The sequence below is a fragment of the Pocillopora damicornis genome, chromosome 2, assembly GCF_964200805.1.
Source record: "Pocillopora damicornis chromosome 2, jaPocDami1.2, whole genome shotgun sequence".
Lineage (NCBI taxonomy): Eukaryota > Metazoa > Cnidaria > Anthozoa > Scleractinia > Pocilloporidae > Pocillopora > Pocillopora damicornis.
Genome location: NC_142671.1, coordinates 17,647,520 through 17,667,995, shown reverse-complemented (window position 1 = coordinate 17,667,995; position 20,476 = coordinate 17,647,520). Strand labels below are relative to the sequence as shown.

General features: G+C 37.1%; 3 protein-coding genes across 12 annotated transcripts; 2 read left to right on the top strand and 1 right to left on the bottom strand.

The window, feature by feature from the left end:
• The first annotated feature begins 1,828 nt into the window (after positions 1-1,828).
• Positions 1,829-9,843, top strand: LOC113669840 (uncharacterized). Of its 7 annotated transcripts, none has more exons than XM_027185917.2 (10): positions 1,838-2,064; positions 2,293-2,510; positions 3,239-3,314; positions 4,978-5,070; positions 5,642-5,820; positions 5,999-6,302; positions 6,475-6,630; positions 6,899-7,132; positions 7,213-7,437; positions 7,988-9,843. In XM_027185917.2, the coding sequence occupies exons 4-10, from the start codon at positions 4,990-4,992 to the stop codon at positions 8,039-8,041; spliced, it is 1,233 nt and encodes a 410-aa protein (XP_027041718.1). In that variant the 5' UTR covers positions 1,838-2,064; positions 2,293-2,510; positions 3,239-3,314; positions 4,978-4,989; the 3' UTR covers positions 8,042-9,843. The 7 variants fall into 7 exon arrangements, with proteins under 7 accessions (XP_027041715.1, XP_027041718.1, XP_027041721.1 ...); XM_089196330.1 differs by having other exon boundaries at positions 1,860-2,064; positions 2,305-2,510; XM_027185918.2 differs by lacking the exon at positions 2,293-2,510 and having other exon boundaries at positions 1,845-2,064.
• On the bottom strand, positions 9,743-15,486 carry LOC113669841 (histone RNA hairpin-binding protein). Of its 2 annotated transcripts, none has more exons than XM_027185921.2 (6): positions 15,225-15,486; positions 14,565-14,774; positions 13,752-13,844; positions 12,258-12,422; positions 11,542-11,700; positions 9,743-11,119 (listed from the first exon to the last, which is right to left on the bottom strand). In XM_027185921.2, the coding sequence occupies exons 1-6, from the start codon at positions 15,362-15,364 to the stop codon at positions 10,957-10,959; spliced, it is 930 nt and encodes a 309-aa protein (XP_027041722.2). In that variant the 5' UTR covers positions 15,365-15,486; the 3' UTR covers positions 9,743-10,956. The 2 variants fall into 2 exon arrangements, with proteins under 2 accessions (XP_027041722.2, XP_027041723.2); XM_027185922.2 differs by having other exon boundaries at positions 9,743-11,116; positions 15,225-15,478.
• Positions 15,487-15,546: 60 nt separating this feature from the next.
• On the top strand, positions 15,547-20,132 carry LOC113669838 (transformer-2 protein homolog beta). Of its 3 annotated transcripts, none has more exons than XM_027185911.2 (6): positions 15,547-15,676; positions 15,753-15,857; positions 17,803-17,906; positions 18,438-18,534; positions 18,985-19,011; positions 19,424-20,132. In XM_027185911.2, the coding sequence occupies exons 1-6, from the start codon at positions 15,609-15,611 to the stop codon at positions 19,689-19,691; spliced, it is 669 nt and encodes a 222-aa protein (XP_027041712.1). In that variant the 5' UTR covers positions 15,547-15,608; the 3' UTR covers positions 19,692-20,132. The 3 variants fall into 3 exon arrangements, with proteins under 3 accessions (XP_027041712.1, XP_089052463.1, XP_089052462.1); XM_089196337.1 differs by lacking the exons at positions 15,547-15,676; positions 15,753-15,857 and adding exons at positions 15,971-16,273; positions 16,371-16,784 and having other exon boundaries at positions 17,657-17,906; XM_089196336.1 differs by lacking the exons at positions 15,547-15,676; positions 15,753-15,857 and adding an exon at positions 15,971-16,273 and having other exon boundaries at positions 16,371-17,906.
• Positions 20,133-20,476: the final 344 nt, after the last annotated feature.

Below are 20,476 nucleotides of genomic sequence, written 5' to 3'. Positions count from 1 at the left end.
CTAAATTTTGGCCCCGCATATGGAATGAGCGCTGTGTCGCTACTGTTTTCGCTTCGTCGTCGACGTGGTATGTTGACAGTAGTCGCGAGTCCTGAATCTAATACAACGGAAGCAGGCTCCTGAACTGATTTCACTTTAACGGAACGGTCGTTCCGAAATCTTGTGTTCTTCTTCGAGTTATTTTTGTGATGGATGCTGTCTTTATTCGGTGAAATGCGATCGCTTTGTGTCACTTGTGTCCCGAACGTCATCTTCACTTTATAGCTCTGTTTCCCTAACGAATCGCAATGCTGCTAATCGTCGACTTATCTCTTCTCGTAAGTTTTACTCCACTCTAAGGTCCAATCTCCTTTAACCAAACTATTCTTACGATTTTGTGCACAGCAATAGGAAGAACGTTATGGCCTTTCCGTAAAACCTTCCTTTCAATTTTACCCACTAGATTGAAATGGTATTGACGAGTGTTGAAAATTTATTCCTTCGCGGAAAGCCAATCAGCGAAATTTGGACGTCAGAATTGTCATAGCAACAGCCAATCAGAGCCCTAAAGATCTCCACACCCTGATCATGTGAAGTAGAATGACGTTAGAGAAGGAAAATCTAATTTTAGAAAAGGGACTTTTGTTTGTCTTTCGGTTTTGTTTTGTAAAGCTGGAAACTTTATCATCATCTTGCTTGGGCAATATTTAGATTGTGAGAAGAGTACAGGAAATGCTTCATGCTTTTAGAATCATTACAATCAGAGGCGACAGCCTTGGGCGATCGTAAATTAGATACTGTGCCGATGTGTTTCTGGGCACGCAAGTGTTGTTCGATTAGATCAGGCTTCAAAGCCAGAAAAGTAAGAGATTGTCTGAAACTTTGTCGTGAGTGCTGTAGTACTTCCTATCAATCTCAATCTAAAATGGTTAATTTCTGTAGAATTATCAGCGTCGTTCCGCAATCTGTTTTGATTTCAAAGCCCAGAAGTTGGTTATTTCCTGAAAAGGAAGGGAGACAGGCAGATGTCACGCGCCAATCATAATCAGCCCGGAGAAACAAAGGGCTTTTCTAAATGTGCCAAAACAACCCTAATCTGGATGTATGCCTCGCTTTTTGCATTATTCATACTTTTCACTGTGAGCGCTTTCCATGTTAATTGTGATAATATTTCGTTGTGGAAAATTCTATAAAGATCGAGAATCTTCTCAGTCCTCGATCTCTACAAGTTTGCAAAACGCGGCCAAACTGTATAATTCCCTTAGAATTTGTAAATCTTTTTTTCTCCACACAATTAATCTATAATCCGAAAGCTCGAAACACGATTTTAGTAATACTTTGTTGAACCCAAAGCAAGCCTCAGTTCCATGAGCTCTTTCTCTTTGAGTCAATTTTCCGCCCCCCTTTGGACCGGAAGTGCGCTTAGAAAAACCCTTTTCCAATTCCAAAGTAGAACGCAGTAATATTGCCTTATCTTGCTGTTCATTCAAATTTTCGCACTGAACATGTTTAAAGCAGCATACCAAAGAGATAAAACAACAAAGCTTTGGCGCCTCACACCTACTCCGGACGAAGATGAATTAATCCAAAATGACGCGAAGCTAAAATTACGAAGAGAATATCAAGCAAGATTGACTTTTCCCAACCAGTTAAAGGATCAGAATGTCATAAATAATTTTTGGTCCGAATAAAGATCGTCAAGCACAATGAAAACTTGTTCGGATGTGAGAGTAGCTTATTTGCGATCGAAAGGACAATATCGAATGCAAGTGATTATGCATTCAGTGGGCTGGGGCTTCGAGAAGTGTCAAGTGACGTCACAATATGACTGACTATGATGTCAAATGTCAACAAAGACTAGGGGAGGTTTTCCATTGATCGATTTCACAAAGAACCGCAAACCCATGTGCAAGAAGTAGTTTATACTCGTAAATATAAATTCTTTTCCTCGCTTTTCCATTCCGATCTGAAACTTTTCAGGGCCAGTGATTGAAGAAGACCCGATCAGTTCAGCTGGAAATCGTAAATTCAATCGTCGACCTTCGGCTGAAAACTAAGAACTGAACCTGAAGAGCAAACATTTAGGTAGGTTACACGGATGGATTTTAGGATCCTTTTGGTATGAGCCATATGTTGTTCTGTTGTTATTGCTTTCTAAAGTAATGTAGTAGAATGTCATCTCCATAAATTAAATGATATAGGTGATCTGGAATTACGTATAAATCCTTTGAAACTAACATTCCGGTTGCCTATTTCTGTTAACTTGCTACAGCGATCGATCGAATTTTGAGCGGAAATGTTTTTATTTCTGAGATTCGTTAATAGGAAACGACCCTTTGGGCCGAAACAGCTGAGAGGGATATCGCAAGATTCATTGAACTTTCTACAGAAATAGGACTGGCAACAAAAAGGTTAAAACGATTGGGGCCAAAGTTTCGGAAACATAAAAAACGGTGAAACGCATCGGCTCGAGAACCAATTCTTTGATCCTCGTGAGGAACAGCAAATTAACCGTACCCCAGTATCGAGAGGTGGGTTTGGTTCTAATCTTCAAACGTATTCGAGGAGCATCGTGATCTTGAAGAATGTTAAATGTGCTGTACTTGTTTACGTGTGAGTGAAGGCGAAAGATTGTGAATTTCCTCGGATGTTTGTTTCAAAGCTTCGACTATGTTTCTTTCCCTCCACCGGAGGGAATGAAGTCACGTTTTGACTGTATGTTTGTTCGCCCGCGAGGCAAAGCAGTAGGGTTTTGCCGTCAAGGGCGACTAGTTTAGTAGCGAATATTAGTTTCTATCTATCGATCAGCGAATAAGTTGATTGGTTATGTCTTAAGTTTGCCAAAGTTTGCTCAACTTGTACCAGCCAAGTCGTAGACTCTCCTCTAACATGGGTTGTTAATGAACAGTAGCTCAGTCACGGAACTGATGGCAAGGTAACAGCTAGTTCGTTGAAGGCGAAAAAGCTTCCTGCTCTCGGCAGTTTTGTCTTTTGCCGTTCCTATAACTGTTACCTTTAAAAGAAACACCGCTCGATGAACTCCGATCGTGCAGAGACTGAACTTCTGAACGATAAGTTTGTTACAAAATTGTTGGTGCTCAAACACGCCAATTTTGCGAAGATTTATCGAGGAAAGGCATAGGGGAGTGCTTTAGAGCAGGTATATTTTAATTTGTTTGCACTGATTCGGAAAAGTAAAAGAAGTGTAGTGATTCAAATGTTCCCCAATGAGTGAATCAACGATGTCTGGTTTTTCCAGTTCTGCCGAAGCTTTACCGAGGAAAACCATATGCAAATGTTCTGCGGTATTCCTGTGTTCAGCTGGGTCGATACAGGTACATTTCTTTGTCGCTTTCTTTGCACTTCGTAAACTTTGTTCCTCATATGATTTTTTTTTATTTTTGGTTTAATAAATTTATTTCCATCAGGATCAAGATTTGCGCTAATGTATGAACTATTTTTTTAGTCCAAAAGTTTCCTTGCGGGGAGCGTTTCATGCTGTCGTCTTTCATGCATAAATTAGAGGTCAAAAGGAATTGTTTGAGATGACGTTGTGGTTCAGTCATTTTTGTTCTGACAATATCGCTTATTTGAGACGTTACGCGTTTATTGTGAAGTTTTGAAGCTAAATATCCTTCCCCTGTTATTTTGGTATTCCAAAAAACGATGTTTTATGCGAATCGTTGGTTGAAGATTCGAATAGTATCGTGCGAACGCGCATTCGTCACGCCTGGTCGCAACATCGGCAAATTAGCGGCAAAATCAAAAGAAGAACGAACTCCCTCGGCAATGAGACCTGTCGGCCAATATCACAACGAAAAATTCGAATCTTATCTGTTACTATAGAAGATTGCTTGGGAGCGTCACTAAAACCCAGCTTTTTCACAAATGAGTGAGTTGAATTCATTCCTGTAGTTTGTCTGAGACGGAAAAATATGTACTAGATTTTTTTGGCCCCAGATTCTTTTAGTTTGTGGTTACATCAACCTATCACGTTTCAGTTTTTTGTCTGCGGTTCCACTTAGACAGATTACAGCCATGGGGTTTGCTCTAAGAAATGAATGCCCTTTACTCTTTCCCACTCTTTATTACTTTTTTTTTTGTTCTTCATAATGCTTTCTGCTCTGTGATTCATCTTATATATCAAAGTGTCAGCTATGCAACTCTGACAATGCACAATTTTTCTTGTTTTTTTTTGTTGTTGTTGTTGTTCTTGGGAAAGATTTTGGTTGTATCTTTTTTTGCAGCTCTGTAGTAAGTTTGGTGTTTGCAATTATTTTCTTTAGAATGGTACCCAAAAACATCTTGTGAATCCAGAGCTGTGGTTCTTTTCATACAATAGGTCTATAACACTATTACTCTGAAGAATCTGTATACAACATAATTTCTTGTAATTATATGAAAGTGAGTTTTCGTGGATGTGAATCAACATAGAAGTAAAGGAAAGAGGCATCTTTGCAGCTTGCAGCATTTCAATGTGCTTGACCAATCTCTCTGTGATATCCCAGGTAAAAACAGGTGGTTGGATCCTCTACCTGGGATTCCAGATGGGATTGGTGGTTAATCTTGGCTGCCTTTTTACCTGGGTCTGGCAGTAGTCAAATAAATGGGTCTGATAATAATGGCGACATTAAGGGTGGTGGTGGACACAAGAGTGGGATACATTGCTGTGAGGCTATTGTTAAAATTGTTTAGGTGTATTTATTTTGCTGTCAGCATCTTGTAATATTGTGAAAATGGTTATGGTTTCCATGTTCAGCTGGAAGATAATAATTCCCCAATATGAAAAGCTATTATTTCTGATGTAATCTATGATAGAAGTGTAGAATTTTGTTAGTTTTTATTACCCAGACCAGTAGAGAACATTGCTTGAGAGTGGAAGCTTGAGATAGCTGATGGTAAATAACTGAATAAATTTAGTTTATTTTACCATGAAGAATAAGTTCCATTGCTGAACATGATGGCGGAAAGCTTTAGCAATTTTTTTTTCCATCAAAGGTTGGTTATGATATGGCCAGAGAATTGATTCCCAGCTTGCAACCACTTTCTCCATTAGAGCATCCTGGAACTTCTTGTAGTACTTTCATCAAGGTAGTTATATTTATGTACCCCTACCCAAAATAATTTTTTGGCACTTACTGATCATTAAGCTCACATCCTAGTGCACTTAAGAGTCTTGACCTTGTAACCATAACTGACAAAACCTGGATTTAGTTCAGTTTACACCATTCTACAAACAACACTCTAGACCATGTTTCAGCTCTATGCTAACATGACCACTGGTAATCTGAACATTAAATATATTCTTGAAACTCCTTAAAAACTACTGATATAAGGAAAAGATGTTGTTTATCTAAAACATGAACAAGAAAATACAATGAATAGTCTCTTAGCGGGGCTGCTAGTGTCCTTGGAGGCTCAATTTTATGCCAGAACCCTTGCACACCCCACACTGGCTTGCTTCACCCACCCCATCAATTATTGCAGACTTTTTAAGAAGCTTGCATTCAGTGCTCATGTGGCAGTGCCAGACTCCTGGTAAACCTTACTGTGCTCATTAGGTGAAGCTCACATGATTCTTATGCTTGTCAGCTGAAGCTGAATCAAATTTAAAAGAAGCATAGCCATGAATTCTTCTGATGGTTTTTTAATTTCCTCTTAGAGTGATATTAAGTCAAGTCGTAGCCCACAAGTCATTGATCTCACAAGTGAAGGCTCTTTAACAACTATGGCACATCAGCCATTGAGGCATATGCCTCCTTATCCAGCTCATCCTCATCATTCCTCAGCCTTTCACAGAGTTAATAATCTGCCTGGTCATCCACCCTCAGAAAGTCATGGGTGAGTACTCTATTTTACAACAACTCAAGCCCAAGTTAATAAAAATGCTATATTTATTGTGTTATATGTGTGATATGATGAAAATTATTTTGAGTCAGTCAGGGTCTATCTTATGTTGCTTTACCTGCATCTGTCAACTTATTTAATATTCTGATTTAGAAGTAATTTTGTGTTTTAGGAGTTCATCAAGTCATAGCTGCCCCTTTCTTCATCAGCAACAGCAGCAGCAGCAGCAACACCATCACTCTTCACACAATAGATTTTTCCATCCATCAACAAACAACAACTTCTGCCCTCTCAGTATGGGATCTACAGTTCCTTTACAACATCACCCACCCCATTCTGGACCACCAGTTCTCATCGATGTGGATCAAATACCTGATCATGTCAGAGCAGTACCAGTAACAAGCCTACCAAACTCTTTGCTAGTTGCAGGTGTCCCTGTTGCAGCGCCAACATACATTCAACCTCACCATTCTCCAGTAAGTAACCTTCTTAGAAGTTTACACCAAATTGTTGTAGCAGCCATGTCACAGACAGGTACCAATAGGAAACTTTAAAAAGGAAAACAACCTAAGCTAGAATTAGTTGTATGTAGGATTAATAGTATTAGTAGTATTAGTTTTTCATTTTTTTATTCTGCCGATTTTTCAGATGGATGTTGATGGCAGAGGAAGTAATGGAGTCAGTACACACCATCATCATCATTATCACCACCATCACCACCACCACCATCATCATATCGTGCAGCCTCCTTACCAAGTTCCACAGCCACAGGCATACCACCCATACCCTACACCTGGAAGTATGGTAAGATATCATTTTAACCCAACATATGGAACTGCGTTCTTTTCATCAGTTCTGTGAAGTTTCCAATCTTCAAGGATATAGTGAGTTTTGTAGTGTATTAAAATAAGTAATCAATAAAATAGGGAGGGCCCTGAGTAGTGTGTTATTTTATATCTTACTCCAGGATTACCACATCTCCATCCCTTCTATAAATAAAGAGACCATATATTCAGTTGTGGAATTTGTGAATCAGGTCTAAGACATCCATTTTTGTTCTTGTCTCTATTAGCACTACAGACACTACCGAAGATGGCACCACAACAACACATCTCATCCAGGTTGGCCTTCCCGGCGTGCTCACCGCACACCTCCACCACCACCCCCTCCTCCTGTGCACTCTGGTGTACATCCATACCCTGATTTACTCTATCATTTAATATCTGTGATGTCCATACAGCAGTTAGCAACACAGCCAACTCCTGCTGCATGGGAAGAAGAACTTCATCCACGTGAAAACTATGAGGTAAGTTTTAATTTAAGAGGAAACTGCCAGCTATTAAGTGCTTCTTCATGGTTGTTAAAGTTTCTTTACATTTCTTGCAGACCCTACTTAACTTTGCAGAGCAAATGGGAGAGGTAAAACCTAAAGGATTGTCACGTGTTGAAATCGATCAGCTTCCCACATACCGTGTAACAGCAGGAGCAAAGGAAGAAGCTGAGGAAAAACGATGCGTGGTTTGCTTGGTAGACTTCGAAGAGAAACAGCTTGTCAGAGTATTGCCTTGTTTGCATGAGTATCACACAAGATGTATTGACAAATGGCTCAAGGTAAGAGCAGTTTTGATTTCCAAGGATTATTAATTAAGGTCTATTTCAAGGTTTTGGGCCAGGGTTTTAAATTTCATGCAAGTTACATTTGTGGTAATTCTTTTCATCAGATGGATTGAAAGATTGCAATTTACTTGAAATTTTGAAATATAAAAAATTAATTGACTTTGAATTGTACTTATAAAGCAAATCAATTAAAGCAATATTAACTATGGTATTGAATTGAATCATGGAGCAGGATTTGACCAATCTTTATTTGTAGCAAAACAGTTGAGAAATATTTTAGTTTGCTTTAAACAATAAGGGAAAAAAAGGGATAACACCTGTCTAATTTAACTTGAGGAAGTGACTTCCCACCCCTTTTAAAGGAGTCTAAAGCAGACCAAGAGTAATCTGTAGTTAGTTGGAATTGTATGACTGTAAATATTATTAAACAATGAATAAAAAGAACATTAAGTAATGGTTAGACTGTGCATCTTAAAATTTTTTCATCCATTTAGGTTGATAGCTAATAATATGATTATTGAATTTATTTGTATTTATTTTGTAGTCAAACAGAACATGTCCCATTTGCCGAGCAGAGGTTAATGTCAATACAGATTAAAGTGAAGAGTTGATTTAAGGGTGATGTACCCTTAATGAAGAACAAAAGAGGTAGCAGCTGCAATAAAATTTGGGGTCAAGAAAGATGGCTTAACATTGAAAGGCCTTCAATTGTAAAAAGCTATAAAATCTTAATTACTATGTAACCGCAATGTGTTCCATGAATGAAAGGTGCAATAATGCAGACTTTGAAAAAATGCTATATATTTGGAAGTGTTGAGACAAAATTGAGATAACCAGCTTATGCTGACATAGGAACAGTTGTAAACATTGTGGCTATCATGATGTTGAGCCCTTTATACCAATACAAGGAAATAAAACAATTTATTTTTAGCTTATGGAATACTCCAACCCTTTAAATTCTATGGAGAAAGTCATCTGAGAAAAAGTGAAGCATTTATGCAAAACATTGAAATTCGTTGGTGCAGAACAAAAAGGAATTTTATCTGGAAATTTTTCTTGCTTTATGCTACATAGTCAATACTTTCATTTTTGAATTGAAACTACACAGGTCAGTCATATCTCTTACTGCCAAATACATGGCTTTGTGACCCATATTTTGAACATGTCAGTGGAAATACAGATTGGTAAAAACTATGTGTTAGCTTGATGCTGCTAAGAAGTGATGAAACAGTTTTTGTTTTCAATCTCTTGACCTTAATGATCTAAGAATTTCTCTGTCCTAAGGAGTGTATTGAGAAACCTATTTTTCCTTATGAGAATTAGCAATTCTGTTTTTTGGATTTAGGAACTTTTCAGATCAATTGAGTATAGGTGGGTTTTCTCTTCTCTGCTTGCATGTATTCATTTTGGTAAATGAAGTCCATGGTTCACCTGTTGTTCCATTTAAGTAGTTTTGAAGAGAACAGTTCAATTTTTTGGTTTTTAATCATGGTAAGGTATCTCATTCGATGGAATAGAAAACTTGCACAACTTTCGTATTGCACAAAAGATATTAAAACCAAGGTCAGATAAATTAATTGGGCTTGATTGCGACCATTGAGCATAATGCTGGAAGAAGTATTGTACTTAATGAACATACACATCTTAACCTCTCTTTTTCTCTGACTTTCATGAAGTTTCCAGGCAACACATTGGAAATGCTGTCTCACTTTTCATTACTTTGGCTAGTAGGCAAAGACATGTCAACAGATGGCTTGTTACTATTCAAGTCCTTGCTATGCGTGGTTGCTTGGGCACTGTGAGAATTAAAATTTGCTTTTAAAGCTTGCACCTTAAGTCTAGTTAAATTTTGACCTCAGCCTAAGTAAATCTCAAAGTTTTGAGTGTAATTTATCTGACCTCTATCATAATTAGCCTCAGTGTAATTGTTTTGTATTTTTAGTGTTCTAAAGCGTTACTTTAAATGGAGCAACACCTATTTACCTTCCCAAAATACGAACATTTTACTATCTCATATTATTTTGTTACCTGTGATAAACAGAGAATTGTACTTTGCTCATTCTGTTTCAAAACAGAAACCCTCTCATACCAAAGCAATTTGTAAATAAAGAATGGCCATTGAGTAAGACATGCTAGGTATGAAAACTAAAAGTGGGAAAAATAATTTTTATAAAGTAATGTCACATACATATAGATATATTCTGCTGTTTTGTACAAAAAAGTATAAGTTACCATGTGCATGGGGATGAATGTGGCTGTGAAAGTAAACAAAAGTTGAGAGCAATATACTGAGCAAAAGTTGCATTACTGATTTTATTAAAAGGAATTTGAAAAATAGCAGCCATGAAAGGTCAATGTACATGAAACAGCAATAACAAATAAAGATAACTTTTATGACAAGTTGTGAAATGAATTATTTTATCTTGTTTGATTCCTTTTGCCAAAAGCTGGCATCAGTGATGAAAACAGGCGTTAAACAATGTGATGACAGTACAGTGCAAAGGGAATAACAGTAATAATGGTGTCTCTCTGCAATGAGTAATCCAAACTACAACAATTATTCAGGTAATTGTGTGGTACATTGCATCTATTGCTGTCATTATTTCTTACTTTTGAAAACCTCCATCTAAGAAAATTAAATATATTTTAACCTTTAATTTCTTGAAGTGATTAACGTTTAACTTGCCGATATAATATCCAACATTACCCAGGCAAACAGTAATAAGACTGTTCAAACTTATGGGGTTGAAGTTATCTTGATCTAACATCACATTTTTGTAACCAATATACAAGGAAATGTGTAGAAGTTAGAGGATAGAATTAACAATTAGATTTTATGAATAAAAGGATTAAAAATATGTTACTTGAAATATAGGTTTCTGTATTTGAGAAAAAGGCTCAATGGAAATTAATAAACAAGTAAAGAAGTTTAGAACTATAATTTACCTGGATAAAAAAATAAGCAAAAAATATAATTTCCTCCTAAAGTTTTATTGTTAATTTCATGATCAGTTACCAGAAAAGAAAAAAAATATCTCCAAGTACACTACATGAGTATTCCCCAACCCATTCAATGATTGTATTTAAGTTATTATAGTTAACATTATGGGTTTACAAGTCAATCACTTTATTTAAGTGCTCCATCAAAATTTCTAGTACATACATGAATATTCTTCTTTCAGCAGAGGAGTAAGAGTGGCCTTGGTTTTTTCACATCAGAAATGCTACCAAAAGGCCAAAAAGGCTGAACTTCTCTAATAAATAAAATCTGAAATTCAACTTATCTAAAAAGGGTCAAATCATAAACCACAGTTTGAACTTTGCAATAGTTTTTTAAAACTTTTGAAACAGTTCATTTGAGAAATTTGTATAAACCTATCAGAACTGAATAAAAGTTTGACCCATGCCTTTTGAAATCTATGCAAATCTCAAAGTTCTTTTAACACTAATTACTTAAAATCTTGAGTCTAAAAAATTTCTTAAATGAAAAATGGAATAGGTATATTCTCAAAATTATAATGGCAAGCCATCATTCATCAAACAGGCATCAAGATCAAAGTCACCAAACACATCATCAATACTACTTGGGGTGGATGTTGACATCATGTCATCATCAGCATCACCATTATAACTATCCACTTCCATCTTACCCTCACAAGGGAATGACTGAACACTGCTGTTGAATTAAAACATTTTCAACCAATAATTAACACTCAATGACAAAAACTAGCAATGTTAAATGTTGATTACTTGAAGAACACTAACTGTAATCACAAAACATTTTGGTCACATGTACATTGGTTCAAAAGAATCAATTCTATATAGACAGCTCTCCTTTAGTCAACCCTTAAACTCTCAAGAGCTAATTGTTAATTCTCCCTCCTAGCTATGACACTTTTACATGTAAATTAGTAACATGAATTTGTGTTAAATCAAGAACATGTCTTCCTAAAAAGTTTGAGTATTCTCATTTCCTGTTTTTTGGGTAATGTATGGATATTACAAGGAGAAGTTGTATGTTGATCCCTTCTGAAAGTTAAGGGGTTGATGAGAGTAATGCTTCAAACCACTCTTTGCCTATTAAATGTGTGTCCCTACCTCTGTGAAGACAAAGAGAACAAATCCTCTTTTCCTTCAGATGGCGGGTCCCAGATGTGAAGTTTTCGACGCCAAAGCTTCACCTGACCAACCCAAGATCGAGTGCTGCATATTTGAAATTTGTCTGGTGTATTGGGGTCTTCTTTTGTCCGTTGTTCTCTGAAAGTTTTATTCGATAGGAAGTGCACATAAGAGACCTATCATTTTTTGCTAACTATAAACTTACAAAAATTCAAGTTTAATTATGTTGGCCATTTTTCTGGTGATCTCAGCTGTAATAGAATAGTACTTGAATTAATCTTTAAGGGTATTGGTTCAACAAGTGATAATATATAGATTTAGGCAAGCCTAAAAGCGGAGCTTGCATTTTTTTTTCCTGCATGTCTCTTCAACAGAACTAAAGCCCCTACTATGGATAAAGTGCATGGTAATATTAATGGATTTTCATTCACAACTTCTCCATGTCCGTGTAGAGGATTGATCATAAGACAATGCCCATGGTACAGTTGGCCGCACATGCTAAAAGTAGCACCTTGTACGATCAGTCGTACAGTCATATGGTCATATATCCAAATTTGTTCGGCTTGATGGGTTACCACTATTTGGTATAATTATGGGGCTACGCAAGCTCCACTATATACTTACAACAGTTAAAAAAACAGCCATTCTCAACATTGTGGAGGATGTTAAGACTACCATTGCATGCTAGTAATTACCTTGGCACTGCAGCTGTGTAACGTCCATAGGACAAGGTGTTCTTTCCAATGTCAATTTGTTTTTGTCTTTGGAGCAGTTTATGTGGATCAGTCAAGACAGGTTTCTGGCTTAGAGATTTTAAATTTTCATCCCTAGACTCTGAGAGCAGCAGTTTTCTTTTAAATCTGCAAGTTTCAATTAATTTTGCTTAGTACAGTTAAGTTCTCCAGAAAGCATTTTATGATGCACTAGATAATGATATTTAAGTGTTGAATACATCTCTGTCTTGGATACCAATAACTGACGCATAATAATACAAGTTCTAAGCCAGAATTTTTACTATATCACACATTTCTAATTCTGGTGGAATATTTCCTTGTCATTGGTAAAGTTTTTCTACACTGTTTGGTTTCTCTGAAGGCCTAAACAATTAAAAAAATGAAAAGAAATGACTGTCTCCAGAAGAAAAAAATGTACATTGCCCAAGAAAAGTTGAACAGAAAAATAAGATCCTGAAAACCTTTACTCTATTTGTCATAGATTTCTTCATCAGAAAATTTTTTAATTTTACACCCTCATCTTTGAGGGATATCTCAATTATTTGAAGTAATACATTAGTTTTGGGTCTAAAGAAGTCTACAATTTGTGAAGCTTTGCTTCTTAGCCATCAGCCAGCAATTGTTTGTGATCATCTCATGGTTAAATGTGACATTCTGCCAAATGTGATGTTCTTATGAAAGCAAGATTTAATTCTTGAAGAATCTTACTAGTCCCTTAAGAACAGCTAAGTTAATGTCTGCCTGTTCAGTGGTTAGCAACACAATGGACAAGTGCTGTGGCTCACAAATGTTAAAAGATCAGACAGTTATTGCAGTGATGTGGTGACGATAAATGACTGGATAAGTACGGAGGAGCAAACACACACACACACACACACGCACACACACAATGGAAGAGAAAGATGAATGAACTTATGAGAAGGCAAAGTCACATTTCCATGTCTCCTGCACTTCGCTGTCATCATTTGGCATTTACCTATCACTCACACTGTACATTGTGCATTTTTTTTGTGGCATGGCAAAAGAAGAGCTCAGTAACTTGACAGCACGAAGGGTAAGACTCTTTTCCTTTATTCACCTTTTTTAAACAAAAGTTGACCATTGTGGTCATCATTAACAACTAAAAACATTTTCATAGCATATTTTAGAGGCAGCTTATTCCTGCTGTGATTTGTGGGGGAAAGGGTGAATAAAAAATGTCGTCGCCTGCTCATGGAGTGTCTTCTTCATTGTAATTTCCTGAGCAACTGGTCCACAACCTTACTATTACAGCCAATTATTAGTGCCCCACAGCGAGTTAGAGCCTCAACATTTACATATTCAGACCCAGGGTGTTTTTATTAAAACATGGTTGCACTGTGAAAGGTGCATAATAAAATTACCCACAATTACTTTACAGGTGAGTTGAATCGATTTGTTTAACTTAAAAAAAAATAAATAAATAAAAAAAAATACCTTAAATTTGTTCTCTTTTTCACTGGGTCTCTTTTCCCTTCTTCCTCTTCGTCAACTATACTTCCCCAGTCCTTTGTCAACTCAGGAGTATAACTAAAGGATAATTATTTACATAGTACTTTCAGTATTACAAACTCATTCATGTACTTAGAAGGTGAATTCTTTTGGAAGCAATCCAGATCTGCATTGGTGATACAAGTTCATCACCTGGTGAATTTGCTCAGAGTTATGATTCATAAGCCTCTTCAATGTGTTAGAGCAATTCTCAATTGAGTTTCCAGAGTAAACTAGGATAATGTTTTGGTTTTACTTAACCTTGCTCTGTAATTGGTCTAAAAAACTTCTGTCATCCTCTTGACCAATCTTATGCAAATCTTAAAATAATTGAAACTAATTCATTTGCATTTTCCAGTGCTCCAACACTTTCAGTTCTCATTGGCTAGTAATAATGTTAACCTTGGTTCTGATTGGTCACTTGGGTTGACTTGGTTTTTTTACTACTTAATTGAAAATAGCTCTATAAAGCAGGTGATCTTGGATCACTTATCTCTTAGTTGTTAATGTTCTATATTTCTGATCAAGAGGTCCAAATTTGAGCCTCGGCCAGGGTCTACATCACTATGCTGTGTGTTTATAAACATTACAGTATTTCTCTCAACCCTGGCATATAAATGAATTTCAGAAAACCATCAGGAAATCTTTACATTCTACCTTCAAAGAGAAGCAAAACTGCCCTTTGTTATCTCACGGAGGGCCAGTATGAAGACTTAAACACCATTGATTGGTACAAAAACAGATAACATGAATATTTACCTGGAAACTCCAAGAGGAGGGAATTCTTTGGAGAGGTCCTGAATTTTAAGATGTGATCTGTTGGGGGGTGTCTGTTTGCTGCTTGCAGTTTTAGCCCATTTATTTCTTTCGTTTTGAGGGGTGTTTACATCCGAGATGTTTTCATCAGAGTTGTTCTTGACCGAAGGAAACAGTGATATGCACTGACTCTCTGGTATTTCCCTCCTTCTCCTTTCGAAATAAAAGGATTTCTATAAACGCGTGCATATCTTATTCATAACACCCTTCTACTAAATTTGAGAACGCCATCGATCCTCCGTTTACACAGGTGTGTTTAAAGCGAATATTTATGTATGCCTTGCATTGCGGTTTAAGTATAATCAGCAACATCGTGAGAGCGTGAAATGAAAATGATGAAAGTTTAAATAAAACAAGTCAGGTTGATTTTGGTCTTTAATCTGGTTCGCACATCGCGAAGCAAAACATCATCTCACACAGAAATCTACCCTATTCTATTATGGCGGGAAATCCTTAGAACAGTTAGACTCATAATACTTACGATCTTGAAATTATCTGAGTCGTATCGCTCAATAAAACCTTATAATTACGTTCTTATTTTAAACCTGTCGATCAACGAATCAAGCAAACTGGAATAAAGCAAGGAAAGATTAAAAAGAATACCTGTGATTGTCACGCTTCTGTGTCTTTCGGAAGTTCCCTGACCTGTACATTTCACGAGAATCTCTCGAACTTCGTTCACTTTCTCTGCTGTCAGGACGCGATTTCTTGTTTTGCTGGAATGTAGGAGACTTTGCGTCCATATTGTTTAAGGGACTAATTATTTCTTGAACATCGATTCACTGAAAAAGTGGTTGTAAGTCAGTCGAGAGTTTAGGCGCTTTGTGAAATGAATTTCGCGCCAAGCGACGAAAAGAAGCTTGCTTTCCAAATAAGGTGACCGAAGCCAAATTAGGTTAGTGAGCGAGACCGATGACCGAAAATAGCGCAGATGTCTTTAACACCATCCCATAATTTAACTTTGTAGCGTGGATTTCAGTTCGCAAAATGTCGAGTCGTTACTCAAGACCGCCAAACAGTTCACTTTACGTGAGAAATTTACACCATGATACGAGGTAAGACTCACAAGAGACACAGTATAACCTCTATTCTTTTTGAAATCCACGTAACGCTATGGATTTCTTTTCACAGACCCGAAGACCTTCGACGTATGTTCGGGAAGTATGGACGCATTACCGACGTGTACATTCCCCTAGATTACTACACGAGGGAGTCTCGAGGCTTTGCCTACGTACAATATCCTTTTCTGTATGTTGTGACTTGTTATTCGTCAAGTTTCTTTCTATCTCTGAGTTTCTTTGGTATTATTCGTAATAACTGAATTATCTCATTGTACTTTTGGTAGTCAGGACTAGAGAGAGAACGAAAGCGAAAGTCCTCAAGAAAAAGTCTGCTAAATCGGTAAAGATTTTAAAGCCCAAGCTAATCCAAAGTGGGAACGAAAGTAAAAAGTCCAAGTAACAGGAATGAAAGCTTGTAAAGACAAAGCAAAGAGATATGATTATTCAAAAGATGAAGTTAAAAAGAGTAAATTGTCAAGCTACGGCTAGCCCAGGCGCGAAAAAGGCAAAGAAAGGTTTCAAGGGCTTGTCGAGTTAAGAGCAGTGGTGTTAAAAGTGGAGCCAATTCTGCAAAGAATGAAATTTTTAGATGTAAGTATTAGAACCAAGCATTAACTTGCCATCACCATTGCTGTTTTTATCGTATCCAGAAACTCCTGTCCATTCTAAAGCTTAAAATTTTTTTCAGGAATTAAGTAGTAGTGCTACCAAGTATAAAAGATCATCAGCAACAACAAAGAAAAGGTGTAGGCATGTAAAAGAATCTTAAAGTCAAGTCAAAAGAAAGAATGTGGTTGGCCTGCTGATCAAAGTGTGTTGCACAAGGTGCAGGGCAATTGAAAGGCAAACAGAGTCATCATGATGGTTTCCTTTTCAACCACAGATAAAAGGCGCCTAGAAAGTTCAAATTTGTCGGACTTGCAAGCTTGGTACACAGACAAGTCTTTAAGTAATGTATCAGAGAGTTTGATGATCAAAATCTTTAAAGTTTAACAAGGTGCAAAGAAAGGCGACAAAATGACATTCCAAGCAATTATTTTTCATCAAGACTGGCATTTCGGTTATCAAGTACCAAGTTTTCGAAAGAATAACAACAAATACTGTAAGTAATTCATGGTGATATGGAGCTTCAGTGTCTGTTTTAGATAGGGTATATCCCTTAGAATAAGGTATTTATTACAAGGAGCTTGGAAAAGGAGGGGTAGCAAACACTTCACTTGATATCAAACAATTAGCTATGTTATTCTGCCAGAACAAGAGATATGCCAAGAAAAAGTGACCTTTGTTCAAATAGAAAGCAAAAATAGGTGCAACATGGTGACACAACTACCCCTTGGAGGGCCTTTATCTAGCTAGCATTGCTTGTAAAAGATTTTGTGGCTTTTTCCTTTAACGTTCCTCTGATATTAACTTTTGAAGAGTTTCATTTTCTCAAGATGTGATTGTATTTAGCCTTCAGGAATGTAAAGGTCGGAATTTTCTTTCAAACTACCTGCTTAATAGCAAAATGCCCTTAACAGCATTAGTCAACCTGCTATGACACCTTAATAGAGTATTGTAAAATCAAAATAATGAATCATAACCAATAATTAATCACAGTAAAGGAAATTATCACAAAAGCCAACGAGAATGCAAAGAAGAAACCAGCAAACTATTCAAAGTTGGAAAAACATTGGTGAACTAGTTGCAATTGGTTTTAATTTTGAATCTCAATGGTGGAGAGGGTGGCATAAGTTTTCTGGACCAATCACATGATGAAGTGAACCAAACCAAATCAATCCAGATTAACTTTTGAAAATCAGTGAAAAATTGCTCTAAATGAATATGTTGGTGGGAAAATCAGAATAGAGTTTAGCCTTGTTAGAAATGTGGAAGAAATGTATCACAAGTAACTTTGCTTACAATCATATGTAAAGCATTACTTAGGGTCATTTGAGTGTGGCATGTTTTATGCTATTGTCAAATCTGCTCCAGAAATGCAAGGGAAGGTAATTAAAGAGTGTGACGTATCAGCATAAAGTATCATTGTGTTCAAGTGTACTTCAGTGGTGACAGCACCTTCAAGCTTCTGGTCCAGGTCAAGCTTGGAAAAGGGGAAATCAAGCCTTAACTAATGATACATTTGAAGATATCCGTGATGCAGAAGATGCCCATTACTACTTGGACAGGGTTGTTTTGCTTGGAAGAGAACTGGAAGTTCAGTTTGCAGAAGGAGACAGAAAGAGTAAGGCACTTTATGAGACAAACCCATTCAACATCAAAATAAGTTAAAGCTTTGATACTTTTGGAATTAACACCTCACCTGAAGCCAGCCTTTTTTCAAAAGCCTCTCACTTGTCTGTTAGAATTGAAAATAAACTCCTATGCATAGTGACACCTCTCCTCCCCAATGTTTTCATGGACAAGCACTGAGTTCTGTAAAGTTTTTTAACAGATAGAGAATGAACTAGAAATCAAACAAGATCACTTTGTTGTCATGTCCAATTTTTTGATGTTTAGCACTTGAGGCTCAAATAATTAAATAAGCAGAGCCACCCTTAGTTGTGTAAATATTTTAATTCCTCTTAACTTCGTCATTGCAATGCAAGAAACCAATCTCTTTTCTTTAAAGATACATTTTATAGTTTTATCCTTGTAATTGGGCATTTATACCTTAACTGGTATGGATTTTGTGACTTGAGTCTGAGTCTTCTGTTTTATTGCATTTTCACCTGCTCTCAATATGATCTAACTGCAAATTATTTCTTTTGTTTAGCCCCACAACAGATGCGCGGCAAAGAAAAAAGGGAAGCCTATGGTGGTGGTGGTGGTGGTTACAGCAGCAGGAGAGATTATCAGGATGATTCTTATAGGTGAAACATTGCTTTTAATCTCTACTAACAAAGTTAGAGTACCTCATGATTGGGTGTCTTAAAACCCAAACCAATATGAAAAATACAGACCATCACACTAGAGGTCAATAGTGCAAGGAAGTACTAAGATTCAAAGGATGTACATGAGAAGTAGCTCATACTTGTGAAAGTGTTCATAATTCAAGCCACATTAGATTGCCATCTGATTTGTGTGGAGGATTTTGAAAGGTTTCTTTTCAAGTGACCTACTCCAGTGAGTAATGCAATGGAACCATGGCAATTCCATTTTACTGTCAACACCAAATTTGATTTGCTGTTTAGTTTGTTTTAGTTTGACCCTACTGAGTTTGATTGTAGTTGGTGTTTTGGCCCACTAAACTCTGATTTAATTACATGTAATGGAATTCTCCTTTTTAGATCATTAGTAGATTTTGAATTTTTTTTTTTCAGTCGTCGCTCCCGCAGTCGCAGTCCAAGGTGAGTTTTTGTTATTTCAAAGCTAAGAAACATATGTCTGTGTAGCCACTAAGTCCCCTAAAGTACCGTCTTTAGTCCCTTAGTTTTTTGTATGTGTTAGCATGTGACTGCAGTTGCTCCTCATCGCACCTAACCCAGCTGGCGTACATATCGACTCCTGTTTTGTGCACGTTCAAGCGTTTCAATTCTTCTCTCGCTGGGAAAACCTAGCGAGTGGATGCATCCTCAGAAGGATTAAAATATTTTGTTCTAGAAGTTGTAATGTTACAATGGGAGTAAAAATAAGACGGAAGACCGACATCTTTCCACGTCCTTGGAGTTTTCAGATGTAGTTCTAAGCAGACGATTCGTTTCAAAATTTCCAGTATTAGTACAGTTCATGATCACATTCATGATTGTTTCTTTTCTTCAGACGTCGTCGCCGTCGATCTCACTCCCGTTCTAAATCACGTTCTCCCAAACGCCGTGAACGCAGCAGCCGTAGCGAAAGAAGCCGAGACAGTCACCGTGACAGCAAAAGAGAGAAAGAACGAGAGCGATCACGATCTCGCTCGAGATCACGCTCGCCATCTCCCGCGCGATCAGCAGCTTCACGGTCACGCTCAGGCTCTCCAGCAGCAGAGTTCAGCGATAAAGAAGAAGAACAGGGTGGACAAAGCCGCTCACCAAGTCCAAACTAAGTTGTTCTCACTATGTGCTCGATTTAAAAGACTTGAGATAGAAAAGGAATTATATTCCAAGAATTGTTGCAACACTTCCAAGTTCAATAATGCGTTTTTTTAGATTTAGTTTGGCCTCTAGCTCTGTTCACCTCTCTTAGCACAAGCCCTAGGCAGTGTTCCTGCACAGAAAGTAGGAGGAAGTTGAAGAACTCTTAAATTGATATTTGTGTTTAGTTTTGACCATGCAACAAGTAGTGTTGTTCCAAATCGCAGCTATTCTCAGGCTCGAAAATTTTTTCTGTGGCGAAGTATTTTCAATAAACGACGGCATGTAGTGATTTTTTCATTTTATGGCGCTATGTACACATCAAAAATGCACGTGCAACCGAAATATAGCTTTATATCTTAACACTGTAAACTTTTATCGTAGCGTTAAGAATTAAATCTTGCGTTGTTTTACGTTTTGTTGAATACTGAATCTGGCTGCCCACCATGCTCATGAGTTACACACAATTCGTATGAACATCTAAACAACTTGATTGCATGACACTCAACTTGTATGTGGTCAGTTTCCTTCGTGTTGTCTTTCGTAAATTTTACAAATTTGGTTCACGGGAAAACTAACAGACAATTATATCGCAATGAAAGCCAAATCCTCAAGGATTGAGAATTTTCATTGAAATGTTTCTAGCCTTCGACCATCCTTGATTCCTCTAATTCCACCGAGTGACCAATCTTAGGTACACTGGGTGGCAGAGTCGCTCGGATTCAGGGCGACTGGTAAAAGCCTTAGAGGATTAAAC

Bases quoted from the DNA above. Each gene is read 5' to 3' on its own strand.
- LOC113669840 (XM_027185914.2), top strand. From the start codon at position 4,990: ATGGCCAGAGAATTGATTCCCAGCTTGCAACCACTTTCTCCATTAGAG. The intron at 5,071-5,641 runs GTAGTTATATTT...ATTTCCTCTTAG, and splicing joins CTTGTAGTACTTTCATCAAG to AGTGATATTAAGTCAAGTCG. The intron at 6,303-6,474 runs GTAAGTAACCTT...CCGATTTTTCAG, and splicing joins TTCAACCTCACCATTCTCCA to ATGGATGTTGATGGCAGAGG.
- LOC113669841 (XM_027185921.2), bottom strand. From the start codon at position 15,364: ATGGACGCAAAGTCTCCTACATTCCAGCAAAACAAGAAATCGCGTCCT. The intron at 13,845-14,564 runs GTAAATATTCAT...ATTATCCTTTAG, and splicing joins CCTCCTCTTGGAGTTTCCAG to TTATACTCCTGAGTTGACAA. The intron at 11,120-11,541 runs GTAGGGACACAC...TTAATTCAACAG, and splicing joins TTCTCTTTGTCTTCACAGAG to CAGTGTTCAGTCATTCCCTT.
- LOC113669838 (XM_027185911.2), top strand. From the start codon at position 15,609: ATGTCGAGTCGTTACTCAAGACCGCCAAACAGTTCACTTTACGTGAGA. The intron at 15,677-15,752 runs GTAAGACTCACA...TTCTTTTCACAG, and splicing joins AATTTACACCATGATACGAG to ACCCGAAGACCTTCGACGTA. The intron at 18,535-18,984 runs GTGAAACATTGC...TTTTTTTTTCAG, and splicing joins TATCAGGATGATTCTTATAG to TCGTCGCTCCCGCAGTCGCA.